General features: G+C 39.6%; 1 protein-coding gene across 2 annotated transcripts; it reads right to left on the bottom strand.

The window, feature by feature from the left end:
- Nucleotides 1-634: 634 nt before the first annotated feature.
- On the bottom strand, nucleotides 635-16,196 carry LOC146507724 (uncharacterized). 2 transcript variants are annotated; one of them, XM_085177734.1, is made up of 6 exons: nucleotides 15,756-16,196; nucleotides 6,925-7,434; nucleotides 4,244-4,753; nucleotides 3,574-4,083; nucleotides 2,904-3,413; nucleotides 635-2,744 (listed from the first exon to the last, which is right to left on the bottom strand). In XM_085177734.1, exons 1-6 carry the CDS (start codon nucleotides 15,868-15,870, stop codon nucleotides 1,495-1,497), a joined length of 3,405 nt encoding a protein of 1,134 aa, XP_085033860.1. In that variant the 5' UTR covers nucleotides 15,871-16,196; the 3' UTR covers nucleotides 635-1,494. The 2 variants fall into 2 exon arrangements, with proteins under 2 accessions (XP_085033860.1, XP_085033859.1); XM_085177733.1 differs by lacking the exons at nucleotides 635-2,744; nucleotides 2,904-3,413; nucleotides 3,574-4,083; nucleotides 4,244-4,753; nucleotides 6,925-7,434 and adding an exon at nucleotides 8,897-14,253 and having other exon boundaries at nucleotides 15,756-16,151.
- Between the last annotated feature and the right edge of the window lie 1,044 nt (nucleotides 16,197-17,240).

The raw sequence follows: 17,240 nt of genomic DNA, 5'->3' as shown, positions 1-17,240 counted from the left end.
TTTAAATGTAGAAAATACATTTAAACATTTGAAGTGTTCTCTGAAAAAAAAAAAAAAACTGGTTTGTGTACTTTCCAATTGATTGCATTCTGTTTTGTTTTTTTACATTTACTCATTACATTTCTTTGGAATGGGCTTTGTATACTGAGTTGTAGATGTCTCTTGCATTTATGTGCAGCCCTCAATTTATATATAGCACAAACTACTAGACTTAGAAGCAGCAAGTACAGAAGCTTATGAAGTTGTGTGCTTATTTTTATTAATTTATAATTCATGAAATCTCATAAAAGTCTCTTGAGTGCAATTAGCTCTCATTGTATTACTAAATAAACCACTGAATATCATGAACTGTTACATTTTTCAAACTAGTGACTGTTGCAGACTGGCCAACTATCTATCAACTATCTTAGTGCTCATTAATAAACTTACTCTAAAATCAGTCGTTTATCATTCTTCCTTTATAGGTTGCCATTTTATGCGCAATTAAAGTGATCATAAATGCTTTAATTTGACAATATCTGGATGGAATTTCTGATTAGGTATCCAGATGCACATTTTCAGCAACTAGTAACAAAAAAAAGTCATAAACTTAATTAATCACTAGAAGAAAAAAAAACATCTCCACTTACTACATCAGAAAAAGCAGATTTGGTTAGTTGTGTGTCTGAGTTTAATTATACGTTTAAAATGTCAAAAATAAAAACAGACTTCAGAAACTTCTATAAAAGAATATGCCTTTTTATTTGGAAAACATCTCACACAAAATATCTGTGCACACCTCTGGATACTGGAATAATTGAGGTGAGGGAGATATTGTCCATTTACTTGATAAAAGTCGGATGGACAGAAAGGCTGGAATTCAATAAATATCCCAGCAGTGAGTGAGACAGTGTTCAAGAGTTCTGTTTTTACGTCAGAAAACTGAAGATTTCCTACAACAGTGTGTAATCCACATTTCACAGTGACCTTTCACAAACTCTGGAGAGAGGAGAGAATGAAGTGACAGGCTCTGGTGCACAACTGAGCAAGAAGACATGAAGATCAGTGTGTCTAATTTCAGAGACAGATGTCTTATACGTCCTCAACTGGCACATTCATAAAATCCTCTCCGTGTCAACATCTGCAGTGAAAAGATTCTCCAGGATTTTGCTTTTTTAAGGAAAACATTAAAGGAACACAGAGTGGACAGCTGTACTCAAGTTTTCCTTTTTTCTTTTTGTTTGACCTGTTTAATACAAGAATGTTTCTCAGTCTCTTGGATTTTATGTACTGAAAATATGCCTTAAAAAGTTTAATCTCATAGCACATTGAGGCTATACCTCAAATAGGCCTCCTTGGTGTAGATATTTGTTTTTTAAAAATAAATTCATCAGGAATAAGTAAAAAAAATTGTTTTAAAACAGGGCGAAGGTTTTTTTTGTAGCAGCTGTATGACGTCCTTAAAAAAGATCTGAACAGAAGCAGGGATGAGAAATCAAATGTTTTAGTGACACCTCATCCCTCTGTGTTATCCCACAGTATAGGCAACTCCCCAGTTGCATGTTTTATATAATGCGAGTGCAGCTTTGCCACATCATCAAAGCCCATATCACAGTCAAAGCACTCCCATTCCCAGTACTTATGGTCGCTGTGCACGTTTCTTTCCTGTGACTCGGTCTCGTCCGGCTCGTTTCTTGTTTTTGACTGTACGTCTCCTGATTTGGACTCGTCAGATAGATCAGCCAAGCTAGCTTGTCTCAAAATCTTAAAGTGAAACACCGGTTCTCCACAGTCTGACTTGTCAGATCTGTCACGATCCTCGATCTTCTCACATGGGCTTTGTAGCCCTGTGTTATGTGTGCTTTCCTCCTCCTCCTCTGGTGGTTCTTTTAAGTCTGCATTCATTTCTGGCTCTTCTTCAACACAAGGGAGAAGAGCACTTCTTTGAATCCAACCTCCCAGGTTCACAGAGTTGGTACGATGCTGTTTTTGATGTGAAATTACCTTTCCGGGATTGGAGAAGCATTGCTTAGCTCCACCGTGGTTGCTGAAGTGACTTGTGGGTTGTGCAGACGTGCGGATGCTCCCGTGCCTGTGATAGTGATTTTGCAGGTGTTTGTCTAGTGACGCTTCATCTCTAAAGCCGCGTGTGCAGCTCAAACACCAAAATGGATTCTGTTTATGTAGCTCAGCGTGAGCCAACCACAGCCCCACAGAAGCAAAGTCCTTGTTACAAGTATCACATCTGTGAGAGGCTGATTTTAATGAAACGCTTGCTCTGTGAACTCTCAGGTGGGAGATTAGCCGTGTTCGTCTGATGAACAGCATCCCACAATCTGGACACTCGTACTGGCGCAAAATTGACTCGTCCGGAGGTTTCGCTGATGCAGAGGACTCGTTTTCGTGCAGCTGTTGGTGTTTTTTGAAAGAAACCAGGTATGCGTAAATCTTTCCACAGATCGAGCAAACATAATCTTTTCTAGGTGCATTCTTCACTGAGGCGGGGGAAACTCCAAAACTTTGAATCGGGTCTGAGGTCCCTGTTTGGGCTGAATCGCTCTCATCACACTCAGCTGTATTACCAATCATGCTTTCATCTCCATTTTCTCCAGCATCTTCTCTCTCTGGCAGTAGTTCTGCTACCATGTGGTCTTCAATCTCTGCTTCCTCCTCTTCCAGAGCGTGCTGGTGCAGGTGAGTCTCGTAGTTTTCCCACTGTGTGAACTTCAGCCCACAGTCCTTACATTCAACTCTGTGCTCCTCATCTAAAAAGGAAAAAAAAAAGTTAAGTACAGTAAGTATTGGTACTGATTAAATGTTTAGTGTAAATTGTGAAGATGTAGTATCATGCTGACATGCTGTTAAGCAAGGGTGCAGTAAACACTAATAATAATAATAAAATGTGTTCGCATGCTATGACTCACTCTCGTCCACCTCTCCTCTGGTTTGCGATCGTACATCTTCTGATTCAGACCCATCAGATAGTTTGGAAACCTTTGAGTGACACACAGGCTCTGTACAATCAGACTCCACAGAGCTGTCACGCTCTGCAGTCATTGCATCCTCGCCTGGGCCTTCAACTTCACTTCTCTCCACATTGTCTTCTTTTCTCGTCTCCTCTTGCATGTTTGCATTCGTTTTATCTCCTTTAGAGGTCCTCTTCCTGTGGAGACGCTGGTGTTTTTGGAACGAAACCCGGTATTTATAATTCTTTCCACAGGTCACACAGGTGTAACCCTGTCTAAGTGTATTTCTCACATCTTCATCTCTGCTTTCTCCATCGTCTGCTCTCTCAGAGACTGTTTCTGCTGTCCTGTCCTCTTCCATCGGAGTTTCCTCGTCTTCCACGGCGTGCTGGTGCAGGTGAGTCTCATAGAGCTCCTGCTGTGCAAACTTCAGCCCACAGTCCTTACATTCAACTCTGTGCTCCTCATCTACAAAGGAAAAAAAAGTTATTAAGTACAGTAAGTATTGGTACTGATTAAATGTTTAGTGTAAATTGTGAAGATGTAGTATCATGCTGACATGCTGTTAAGCAAGGGTGCAGTAAACACTAATAATAATAATAAAATGTGTTCGCATGCTATGACTCACTCTCGTCCACCTCTCCTCTGGTTTGCAATCGTACATCTTCTGATTCAGACCCATCAGATAGTTTGGAAACCTTTGAGTGACACACAGGCTCTGTACAATCAGACTCCACAGAGCTGTCACGCTCTGCAGTCATTGCATCCTCGCCTGGGCCTTCAACTTCACTTCTCTCCACATTGTCTTCTTTTCTCGTCTCCTCTTGCATGTTTGCATTCGTTTTATCTCCTTTAGAGGTCCTCTTCCTGTGGAGATGCTGGTGTTTTTGGAACGAAACCCGGTATTTATAATTCTTTCCACAGGTCACACAGGTGTAACCCTGTCTAAGTGTATTTCTCACATCTTCATCTCTGCTTTCTCCATCGTCTACTCTCTCAGAGACTGTTTCTGCTGTCCTGTCCTCTTCCATCGGAGTTTCCTCGTCCTCCACGGCGTGCTGGTGCAGGTGAGTCTCATAGAGCTCCTGCTGTGCAAACTTCAGCCCACAGTCCTTACATTCAACTCTGTGCTCCTCATCTACAAAGGAAAAAAAAGTTATTAAGTACAGTAAGTATTGGTACTGATTAAATGTTTAGTGTAAATTGTGAAGATGTAGTATCATGCTGACATGCTGTTAAGCAAGGGTGCAGTAAACACTAATAATAATAATAAAATGTGTTCGCATGCTATGACTCACTCTCGTCCACCTCTCCTCTGGTTTGCAATCGTACATCTTCTGATTCAGACCCATCAGATAGTTTGGAAACCTTTGAGTGACACACAGGCTCTGTACAATCAGACTCCACAGAGCTGTCACGCTCTGCAGTCATTGCATCCTCGCCTGGGCCTTCAACTTCACTTCTCTCCACATTGTCTTCTTTTCTCGTCTCCTCTTGCATGTTTGCATTCGTTTTATCTCCTTTAGAGGTCCTCTTCCTGTGGAGATGCTGGTGTTTTTGGAACGAAACCCGGTATTTATAATTCTTTCCACAGGTCACACAGGTGTAACCCTGTCTAAGTGTATTTCTCACATCTTCATCTCTGCTTTCTCCATCGTCTACTCTCTCAGAGACTGTTTCTGCTGTCCTGTCCTCTTCCATCGGAGTTTCCTCGTCCTCCACGGCGTGCTGGTGCAGGTGAGTCTCGTAGAGCTCCTGCTGTGCAAACTTCAGCCCACAGTCCTTACATTCAACACTGAGTTCTTTATCTGCAAAGAGCAACAGGAGAAAATTTTAAGTACAAAAAATATTGACATGGATTAAATGTTTAGTGTAAGTTATGAAGATGTAGAATAAACCTGTTATGATTTTATAAATTATTTTAGACAAATGATCGTTCTGTTTTTCATCATCTGAAAGTTTCTCTCAAATTCAGGAGGACAGCTCAGTCACAAAGTTACCATCTGATGTAAAGCAACCAACTGATCACAGTCTGTGGAAAACTTGCACAATTTTTAACATTACTCTGTTAAAGTTTTAGCAGTTTAAAAACAACAACAATAAAAAAACCCAACAAAACAAAAAAAGCACATGTTGGACTCCACTTAAGTATTTCAGGAGAAGAAAGTAGGTGGTTTTTAAGTTTTTCTATCATTTTTGAGGACCTATTTTAATATCCCACTATCCAGTAAAGTCATCTGAGCTATGTTCTTTACATGTTTAAATATTTGATATCACAGCTCTACAAATATAAACCCTCAGGAAGGAGTGTAGCTCAAATTAACATTCAGTGATAGATGCTTGAAGTACTTAAAATTGTTGGCTGTCCAGCCTCTGACAGCAGATCTGGAATCCTGTAGAAACCAGATTTTAATTTACAGCTTCTGACACACAAAAGTTCCTGTTAAATTTAAGATCATGTTTTTGCTCATTTCCCATTTTATAAGAATTTAAACTGAATCATGCAGCAAGTAGATTTTTCTGCACAGAAAGAACAGATGTGTGCTGAATGCCGTTACAACACAAAAACAAGTTCATGATTCCACCTCTGGACACAGATATGCATTTAAGGAGAACAACATCAAAATCCTGAGAATTACATATTTTGTGAATGGAAACACTTTTGAATAACATTTGTTTTATTAACACTGAAGACAAACAATTGAGGTAAGTGAATGTGTTGCACTCACTTAGTTTGATTGTGTATTATGTTCTTGCAAAAGAAATAAACACTGTGTTGGAGTAGTTATGGTTTCTGTTTAGTTTAATAGCCGAATGATTCAGCATCACTGGTGAGATGATTCTTGATTAAGAATTTTATCTTAGCAATAATTTAATATAAATGTGAAAATGCAATTTGGAAAACTGCCTCAGAAGTTACAGTGCTTACATTTATTATATCATTTGTCATAAGAACAAGAAAACCCCAAAACTTTAGAGATTAGGAAAATAAACTGAGTCTGCATTTTTACACCCAAATTTCAGCTGCACACTAGATTTATTTAAGAACTCGGAAATGAATCATTCAAACACTAAAAAGAACTCATCTGTTCACAAATACAAGTAAATGACTGTAATTTGCCATCTTCACCGAATAATAACATACTTTATATTTTTTCTCAGCTCTTTTGTAAAGCAGTCAATTTAAAAATACATGGAGTAGAGCAATAATTATATTATGGCATTAAAAATATAATTTTGATAAAAGAGCTTGCACATTACAGACACATAAAATATGATTTGGTAATTACCAAAACTGTTAATCTACAGCAGCTGTGGCATAAACCTTACACTGGTTGTGGTCTAATAAATTTCGTAAGCATGCTATCTCACCTTGTAAATAAAAAGCACCACGTGAAATTTAGACTCTTAATCTTAAATCCAGGAAATCTTAGAAATATTAGAATGTATTATAGACTCTGGCTGCCAAATGTAAGCATGGAAAAAAGAATTTATATTGAGGAAAATCAGAGCGATCATCATGACAAACTTTGGATGTAATATTAAAAGAAACTTGTTATTTACAAACAAGTTCATTTAGATTTGGTGCAATAGTGTCATAGCTGGATGAAAATGTGTTTTTTCACCTGAAATTGACTCTTTTAAAGAATATTTTGAGCCTTTTGTATGAAAAATTGTACATAAAATCTCAGTTCCCTGCCTGTAAAACAACAGCATTTCAGATCTGTCAGTAACACAAATATTTTAGGGACTTAGAGCAAATTTCTTTCAAAGAAAACTAAGGCCAGTAGAGACCTGGAATTTTGCTTACTTCCTGTTAATAAGTATAACTCCCCTCTTTGAATTTTTTTTTAGGCAGACTTGAGATGGTCAGCTAGGAGACGTGTGAAGAACTGGCATGTCATCACCTAAGATCAGAATCCGAGCACTCTTATTACCACTTGTCTATGTGTGTGCATGTTCGCATGCTATGACTCACTCTCGTCCACCTCTCCTCTGGTTTGCAATCGTACATCTTCTGATTCAGACCCATCAGATAGTTTGGAAACCTTTGAGTGACACACAGGCTCTGTACAATCAGACTCCACAGAGCTGTCACGCTCTGCAGTCATTGCATCCTCGCCTGGGCCTTCAACTTCACTTCTCTCCACATTGTCTTCTTTTCTTGTCTCCTCTTGCATGTTTGCATTTGTTTTATCTCCTTTAGACGTCCTCTTCCTGTGGAGACGCTGGTGTTTTTGGAATGAAACCCGGTATTTATAATTCTTTCCACAGGTCACACAGGTGAAACCCTGTCTAAGTGTATTTCTCACATCTTGATCTCTGCTTTCTCCATCGTCTGCTCTCTCAGAGACTGTTTCTGCTGTCCTGTCCTCTTCCATCGGAGTTTCCTCGTCCTCCACGGCGTGCTGGTGCAGGTGAGTCTCGTAGAGCTCCTGCTGTGCAAACTTCAGCCCACAGTCCTTACATTCAACACTGAGTTCTTTATCTGCAAAGAGCAACAGGAGAAAATTTTAATTACCATGTAGATTATTATGGCAGCCTGTGTTTTACATGGAAAGTCTGAGTAATATTTTATTTTGACAGTTTGAGATAAATTATTCTATGTTTCAGCAGCCATTAGAAAGTGATCACGTCAGCAAAAAATGTGCAAAAAAAAAAAAAACCCCAAAACCAAAACTCTAATTTTTTAAAAAAGAAATACCTAAAATTAAGCATAAAAATACTGATTTCAAAGCACTGACAGTAAAGACATATTTTAGCACCTCCTGATCACACTGATGTACACAAATATTTGTTTGCCACTGAGAATTTTTTTTTACACTGATTTTAGATAAGAAATCTGATTTAAGCCTACACATTAGGTTTTTGAGAGTCACGCTGCCATTTCAATATTTTTTAATAACAATATACTGACACTATATCTGTGATTTAAACTATTTGCCACCAAAATTGTTTTTTGTTTTTGTGGGTTTTTTTTTAAAGACGACACCGGAGTTGCATTTAAGCATATTTCTATCAATTTAGCTAAAAATAAAAACAAGCATGCTCAGAAATGTTTGAGGCACTGGATTTTACTGCACATTTATTTCTCTTTGCAAGAACCAACAGTGGTCACCCATCATGCTCTGACTCAATTTCCCTGATATCAGTTTTTCATCACTTTCATATTTTGATGAAATTTTTAGCGGCACTTATCGCTGACATCACACAGATCTGGTGGAGAAAATGTAGAAAGTGCATCTTCAGTGATATTCTGGCACTCATTATCTGATATACTTTCAGCATGTTTATCCACAAGCTCAGCACTAGTAACAGCTATGTGACTGCCAAGAAACTACCTGCTTGAATGCTGCTGATTCAGCTGGTTTATTTTTCCTTTTGAACTCATCATGAAGCATCAGTTCATGTTCATCAGGACCAAGAAAATCACCTTACTGATGTCTTAAACACTGAAATGCATCTCCATTTCTGTCCAGTCCTGTTATCCAGTGAATCAGTGGAACATCATAACGACAAAAAACGTGAAGCTAGAAGAAAACAGCTCATATTTGGAGTCAGTAAGTGAAATTAGTGGAAGTACAGGTGAAAGAATCCCAGTAACAACATTTTTGTTGATCAGTGTTACAGCAGGCACTGCCAACATCTTTAAATTGGAGGAAGCTGGACCGATATCACTGCAAAGCCTTAACTAATATGATCAACAACACATGCTTTAACTTATTTGTACATTGTTTTAGTAGCAAACTTTTAGTTTGCTCCTTTGACACATCAAGGTGCTCTATTTAATACATGCTAGATATGAAATGTAGTAATCCGAAAGCAATTTATGTCACCCGCATATTGGCATATTCATAAGCTAAGTAATCGTGAAATGGGAAACAACAATATTAACAACCCAGACATGACTAGAATATGCAGACTGACTGAATTAATCACACAACCATTAATCATGGCAAAAACAAGTTAGTTTATTTTCAGCTTCTTGGACTTCTTCTAGGAATAAAAAACAAATAAATATAACCAACTACTTAGAACTATACTACAAGAACATAACTGCTACTTTAATGAGTATTATATCACACAATAGAAATAACACTATAAAGAATCAACAGAGGAGCTTATAAATCAGTTAATGCGTAATGCATTGTACAAAGCATACAATGAACATAGTATAGTTTATAATAATGGAAGTGACCAAGTGATGTTAGACAAGAATTTTGTTTTTCCTACCAGGTTATGTAAAGAGTACACATTGCTGAATTTCAGGTTCTTTATCTTTCTGTAAAATATGCAAAATGCCAATCATTCTTCAACAAAACATCAGTTCTTAACAAAAACAGCAGCAAAATTAGCACATGCGTGTGGCGCAACATTGTTTAGCATGTCTTTCTACACTTTGCAAGTAGTGTGTCAACAGCATTTTTCATTTCTCTGGGCAATTTACATGCATAAATTTATCTGAAAATGAAAGACAGTGGTCCCCAAAGAAATTAATCAAGTTCAATTTACATTCACAACAGGTCAATTTAAAACAGCAAAAAAAATATGAGATCTATGACATCAGTGCCCCACCCCCAAAAAACAACACTGTATTTTCACATTTGTACCGCCACCAGCCAGATTATTAAAGCTACCTCTTGCACAGTGCAGCTCTTTCTGGTGCTGTCTGGTTGCTTGGTCTTAGCACCGTTTTGATTTGTGGTGCAGGTCAAAATAGAACTAACATCAACTTAATAACGGAATAGAGTGATCTCTGTTACTGATTTTACCTGCCAGTTCTGCTCAGCATATACTAGTCCAGTGTTACATGTTTAAGTACAACGAATCTCAAAAACTATACGAACAAATTAGGAACTATTTAGCCAAAGGAAAAGGTGCAAAAAAAAAAAAAAAAAAAAAAAAAAATTTCTAACAAAGATTTTTAGAAGTTTCAGAAAAGCCAGCATCTATGTACAGAGTCATTGTTTCAGGTCTTTTCAGGTTTCTTTGCTTTAATTCACTCTGTGGGTATGTTCAATATAATGCTGGTGCAAATCAGTTTCTTGACAAAAAGTAGTTCCACATTCAAGGCAGGTAAGGCCATTGGAATCTCCTGCAGAGACAGCAGCAGGAGCGTCGCTTTGTCTTTTGTAATCGCTGATACATTCCTGGTGATGTTCAATGAGGTCTTGGATTTCACGGAAGGTCCTGGGGCAAACGGAGCAATGGTATGAGTCACTGCTGCTGCACTGCTCCGTTTTGTGTTTCTGTAATTCGGTCGGTGAAAGAAAGGCTTTGCCACAGTGTTGGCACTTATGGCTACTTTGTGACTGGCCCGCTGAGTTGAGTGTAGGCCGAATCACTTTAGAAGATGGGAAAAACTTTTCTCTGTTGTCAGCAGCGGGGGGATTGGGTTTTAGAGGCTTTGAGGTCATAGCAGCACTCAGTCTATAGCGTACCTCATTCGGCAGACGGCAGCGGACTTCGTCGTGCCAAGCAAGGTGCTGATGTAGCTGATTCTCAGTCCAAAAGCCTTGGCAGCACAGAGCACAGGAGTAAGGCCGACTCTGTGCCTTTGCCTTATGGGTCCCTAATTGTTCCTCCGTTTGGAAAGCTTTCCCACACTTATCACACTTGAAAAAGCATTTGGCTGTGTTCTCCGATACACAGCTGACTTGTGGAGGGACCTCAGCTGCAGCTCTAGGAGTTTGATTATCCAGTTTCGACTCCTGCTTCACATCCAGGTAAACTCTCTTAAAGTTGGGGGCGCCTTCAGAAATGCCCCATTCCCCGGAGTCTTGACACAATTTCACAGGAGAATCCAATGTGATTTTCATCCACTCTCTGTCAACTGTGCTACTTTTTAACATCACACTGGTGTTATCTGCTGCTGCTGAATCTCCAGTTTTCCTCATCTCACTACTTGAGGCAACAGGCTCTTTTTTTCTACGCAAAGCAGCTTTGCGTTTGCCTTTTGTGCTCTTTGCGTGGGCCTGCCATTTGTGAGCACGTAGTCCTCTTGCTTTAGTAAAGGTCATTGAGCAGAGGGGACACTGGTGAGGTTTTGGCTTCAGTGCCAGTAATACGGCCTCACTCTCACTGCAATTTATTTTGACTTGTTCTGGAGCCTCGTTTCCCGTCTCTAAAGTTTTACTGTTCTTGGCTGGAAGTGAATCTTGCACAAATGTCTTGCCTGGTTCGCTGCTGCTCAAATCTGGCTCTGCTACAGCTTTGCTTTGACATGGTGGATTAAACATCTGGTGGCGCTGCAGAACGCGGTGGTTAAAAAACTGTTTGCCACAGTTTTTGCACTGAAAAGTTCCATCTACGGTTTTGTGGTTAAGAGATTTCAAATCATCATCTTTTAGCAGGGACCGCGAAGATTTCTTTTCTTTGTGCCATCGTTTGTGGGAGCCCAGGGCTGAGTTAGACATGAACCGTCTCCCACATTCAGAGCAGTGAAACAGTCCTTTACCCTGCTCTTCTTGTTTAGGTTTTTTTAACATTGTAGAAATGGCCAGTTTGGATTTTGGTAAAGACCTGTAGCCCTCAGCATGAATTCTTTTGTGAAAATTTAAAGCCCCAACTACTGAAAAGCTTCTGTCACATTTTTTGCATTTGTATTTCATATTGGATGCAGTTGGGTTTTCCAGTTCTCCTTCACCTGTGTCATTTTCCATCTCTGGTTCCATGCCATCCATTTCTCTCTTTACTGGTGTACGTACCTTTGACTGGTCAGAGCTTTCCCATGTGCTAGCATCCATGCTGCCTTCGCACAATCTTAGAGCATCATCGTTTTCTGTATTTGCAACAACTTGATTGTCTCTTTTAATGCACAGTTTCTGATGAACCCTTAAAGAGACCTTGCTGTTGAAATGTGCAAGGCATGTAGCGCACTGTAGATCCTCCAGCGTGACTCTGGACCACGATGATGATGGAGAATGCCCACTCTCATAGCCATGGCTTTTCATATGAAACTGCAGTGCTTTGGCCCGTGAAAACAACTTCCCACAGTCAGGACAGCTGTAGGTGTTCTTTTTCAGCTGTTCAACTTGATGCTGAAAAGACTTGATGGGTGGTGGGAGCAACTGGTCATTATGCACTACCTGGTGTCTAAGGAGGCTGGAAAAAAGGCGGAATGACCTGTTGCAGAGTTCGCATTTGTGATTTCCATTTTCATGCTTTCGCATGTGCAATGTCATGATGCCTCTGTGCCGAAATTTTCTGCCACACACCGGACATGCAACCTTCATGCTAGAGCGTTGGTGTCCATTAACAGAGGATCCCGGGACACCTTTTCTCAGCCTCAAATCTGCACACTCTGTCGGATTTTGCTTGTGGTGTGAGAAAGCACCTAAAGACCAAAAACCCTTTCCACACTGCTCACAATGATAGATCTTTGGGCCCAGTAGGGTTTTCTTTGGATTATATTCTTTCTTACTGACTGAAATATTTTCCTTTTTTTGTGCAGAGCAGGTTTTCATATGGTTAAACAGGCTAGCTGCATGCAAATAAGACATTGTGCAATCTGGGCACTGGAACTGTTTTCTTTTGGGATGATGCAACTGATGAGAGACCAAAGCAGACAAACGAGAGAAAACTTTGCCGCATTCACCGCACGTCAGATTTTTCTTCTCTAATCCCTCCACCTCCTGAAATGCATCGCTGCTTTGCATCTGACTACCGTGGGTCTGTATGTGATGGCAGTGTGCCTCAAAGCTACTTGCTTCATGACCACAAGTGTCACATGTGTGAAGAGGCGCTGACTGACCTTGCTGTCTTCTCTTATGAACGCCATGCCACATTCTGTGAACACGCAGCGATGAAGAACTAGAAAACCAGCGATAACACTCTGGGCAATCAAACCTGTCTTCTGCTGATTTATTCTCGGCTTCCCTCGCTATCAGTGCAATCGGCTCGTCAGCCTGCTCAAAATCAATTTGTACAATTTTCAAGTCCATTTCTGGTTTGGAAACAATATCACCGTCATCTCTTCCCTCCTGATCGGATTCACACACCAGCTCCAGGTCAGGATTCAGATCTTGGGGTGGCTCATCCTCAGACTCACTTGCACTGATCACCTGTACGTTAAAGTCACCGGGTTCATAACTTTCCATGTCTTCATCAGTCTCAACTATGTACAACTCTTCAGTCATGTTGGTCGGAGGCAAACTGTCCAGCTGCACCTTTCCTTCTGTAGACGTTTCCAAGTCAATCTCTGGTGTTCCACTTTCTGCCATTTGGTCTTGAGGTAGAGAGGAACACATCTGGGCCTCCTTCTCAGTTTCTCTAAAAACATCTGTGTGATGAAGCTGATGAGAATGAAGTGCTGAAGACCTGGAGAACTTTAGCCCACAATCTTTACATTCAAATGCCTTCTTCTGTAGCTGGCACAGCTGATGGTGAAATGACTTTGCTGGGGTTTCGTCACTGTGTGCAGTGCGCTGATGCCTGTAGTAGAACGTAAGAGTCATGAACACTTTTCCACATTCCTCACATGGGAACCTTTTTGCAGAATTATCAGCATGATTGGCATGCCATCGCTGATGGTTAAAGAGAGCAATATGGCCACTGAAACCCTTTTTACACTCGCTGCAGTAAAACTCGTTGCAGTTCTTCTTTGGCTTTTGTTTCATTTCTTCAGGAGAGCACTGACTATTGCGGCTAAATCTCTGATGAGTCTTAAGTCGCATCAGGGCAGAAAAAGCTTTCCCACATGAGCATGTAAAAACCTTTTCAGAATAATCCTCTGTTTGACTTTCACCTGCCTTTGTTTCTGCTAATGACTCCCCAGCTGGAATTGCATCTCCTGAACTCCTGTTTCTGGGCTTAATCAACTTTTCCTCATGACAACGACGATGGGCATCAAGAGCTGAAGCACGAGAATAATTTCTCCCACAAGATTCGCACTGAAATGACTTCTTTTTCAAATGCTGAAGGTCATGAAAAACTGATTTGGAGGGTTGTCTGTGTGAGCGCTGATGGTTGAGAAAGTGTCCAATCACACCATAAGATTTCCCACAGTCCTGACATTCATAAGTTTGTTGCTTTGCTATGGCAGCATTAATCCGGATACCAGTCTCCTTTTGAGAGATCTGATCATGGTTCTTCTCCATATGCAAGTGGTATTCACTCAGGTCAATAAATGAGGCTGAACATAAAGAACAAAAGTGAAGCGCTTCATTGTCCTTTTCTCCATCATGTAACTCATCCATGTGCTTGTCCAAATACATGCTTTCTTGTGGATGTTCACACAAATGCTTCAAGAAGGTTGCCTCCTCTCTGAAGCCTTCTCCACAATGCTGACAGCAGAAAACCCCACTCCCTAAAAATAGAAAAGGGGAAAAGAGGAGGTCAAAGCCACTCCTGTTTTCAGAGAAGAAAAAAGAAAGGAAATTTAAAAACAAAACAAAACAAAAAACAGAGGCGCAAACATGTCTTTATTTTAAAGTAACTTGAGCTTACAGTATAATCACACATCTGCACAATTTCCATATAAAACAAAGAAATGATAGGAGAAAAATATCACTTATTTAAAAAACCAAAACAAAAAAAAAGTGTCATTACTGAGATGCAAATACACTGCTTAGGGCTAAAATACCTTGAAGATGAATTATTTTATTTAATACAGTTGCTGTAGTTGCATTTTTTTTTTTTTTTTTAAATAGACATGGTAAATGGTTACCGAATGTCCGCAAAGCACCTGCACACTGTGGACAACCATGTTTAGATAAAATCTCATTTAATGGCATAAATCAACTCCTATTTAAACGTTTAGAGAATTAATAAGTAAAGGCTGTGTTTTTCAACAAAACTCAATCCAAACAGATTTTTAACCCATATTTCTGAAATTTAGAGCAGTGAACCACAACTGTTACTCTGTAAAGTGCAGTGCTTTTTATGTGTTAAAAACATGCCCCTATTGAAGCTTTTCTTATGGATACAAAGGAATAGTGACAATTTGCCTGCTGACCTGCTGAAACTTTAGTCTGATGTCTCAACAGCAAGAAGTCGAGGCGCAAAAGTAGTGAAGATATTCTGCTTCCACCTACATATACACGTAAAAGCATACTAAATGCTTTGGATGGAAACAGCCAAGAGAAACTGTATGAGTAGTATTGTTTGTTGTCTAAATAAATATTTCCTATTGATCTAAAACAAAACACAACAAGCAATGCTTTAGTTGTTACACAACCATGCTCAGGAAAACAAAACTTCCTTCCGTTGATTGCTAAAGTTTGTGTACTGATAAAACAATAATCAGAAAAGTCTAATTTAAAACTAGTTCTAAATCTAAAATCCGTTTATGTTAATCTTCTATGAAGAGTGCCAGATTGTTAAAGTAAATGAAATAAATACCAAGGGAAAGATTATTATGGGGGGAAAACCTGGATATACCGCAGATTGAGCACTTCCCTATATATGGCCTGGCCAAACATTTATATTATTCAGTAGGATTACAGAAAAAGCATGTTTCCAGCAATACATAGTTTTGCTTCTGGCAATGCCCTGATTCAATGTCATAAGACTAGATTATTAAAGCGGTCACATAATTTTCGATCCATATGGCTGAGTATTAACTTTGACCAGGGCTGGCGCTGTTTGTTCAATACGCCCCACTGAAAATGCTGGGAAGCCTTTAACTCGAACTGGTAACTTTATATTTGTTACTGGTGTTAAAAGAGGACTTTTTAAATCTGCCTTCAAGTCAAATATTTACATTTTCCTGTTAATGGAGTGCAGGAAAACAATGCACAGGAACGCACTGATGCTATGTTAACGGTGGAGCGTAAATGTTTAAGTCACGGCCTGCTGATGGGTGCTTACTGTCAGCGGTTTCTTCAGTCGATGGACCGGCGTTCTCTTCAGGTGTCCCTTCGTCAGCATGGCGTTTGTTTTCAGCTCCGTCCTCTACGCTGGCCGAGGAAGCAGATCCCTCCATCTTGGCGTGGCTGCTTGGTGGCGCTAGTGCTTGTTAGCTTAACAGCGCCACCGTTGTTTGTTTTGTTTTTTTAATACAAATTATTTTTTTTACCACTCAGTCAGCTCCACGGGAGTGAAAACAGTGTGTAATATAAGTCTAGTTCGCTAAAATATAACGGAGAAGTATCATTAACCGTTTTAATAATGCGGTTGGTGTACATATAAAGGCGAGCTGTAGTCAGAACACCTGCGCAGTGCGCCTATCCTTCCCCTCAGCGGAAGTGTCTTCTTCTTGTCATTTATTTGCCTCAACACGAAGTTATTACCCTGCAGCGACGCCAGTGGTGGTGGTGGTGCATTACTCTGACAAACAAACGCCCTCAAACTTTTCCACTTGTTGCCGAACAGGAGCTGTTCTCCACTAAAACTAAAGTTACATATATACTGCAGTTGATTGGAACTAGTTACCTATTTGAAAAGATTTTAAAAAAACAGCTTAAAGAATAAAATACATTTACTTATACTAAGTGATCAACAGTACACGGGGTTAAAGTTTAATTCGGTGACCTGTGAAATTTTAGGGTCATGTATCAAATACATTTTTGATATATTGATATTTTAAAAAGCCAGTCCATTCATTTTTAGTTCGTTTTTGCACACATTAAAATCTGAGCAAATGTTTGAAAATGAATATCTCAAAGACTATTATGGATAAAAGCCTGAAATTTGTTCCTAGTCTTTTTTTCCCCCCCTTTAATCTTAGTCAGAGTAAATGGATATCACAAGTGGTTATCCTCTTCAAAATTATTTTCGGATAGCTTTTTTGCCTTTATTTGATAGGAGAGTATTGGACAGGAAAACTGGAAACACACCAAAGGACCTTGGGTCGGACTTAAACCCAAACAGCTGCATTTAACCATGGGGAATATGGTTGTCTGCACAAACAGGTAAGCTAAAGTGGCCTAGTTGTTTGCACCATACAACTGAATCAGCATCAATAATTCGGGACTGATAATTCCCGAATTATCCCGACTGATAATTCAGACATGATAGTCATGTCTGAATACTGGGTAGTTAAAATGTTGTCAATAGAAAATTGTACTTAGTAGTCAGTATAATCTTTTAGTGATATAAGTTTGCATATTATAGAATACTGCATGATGACCCTTTTATGACTTAGACTGTTGTTGAAATCAAGACTTGCTTTATAAGTTATTTCTCACAGTGATAATAGCTGAGCAAGCTGTTATCATTTCACTCCTGCCAGGAAGAGGGGAGCTGGATGCTCTTATCTTCAAGAAGAGGGGCAACGTTCTTCAGAATAACACACACACACACACACACACACACACCTGAACCACTTTTATCTTCACTCCCTACATACTAACA

Source organism: Neolamprologus multifasciatus, chromosome 11 (genome assembly GCF_963576455.1).
Source record: "Neolamprologus multifasciatus chromosome 11, fNeoMul1.2, whole genome shotgun sequence".
NCBI classification, from domain to species: Eukaryota; Metazoa; Chordata; class Actinopteri; order Cichliformes; family Cichlidae; genus Neolamprologus; species Neolamprologus multifasciatus.
Note: the sequence above shows the minus strand (reverse complement) of the source record. Positions and strands in the feature narration are given on the sequence as shown.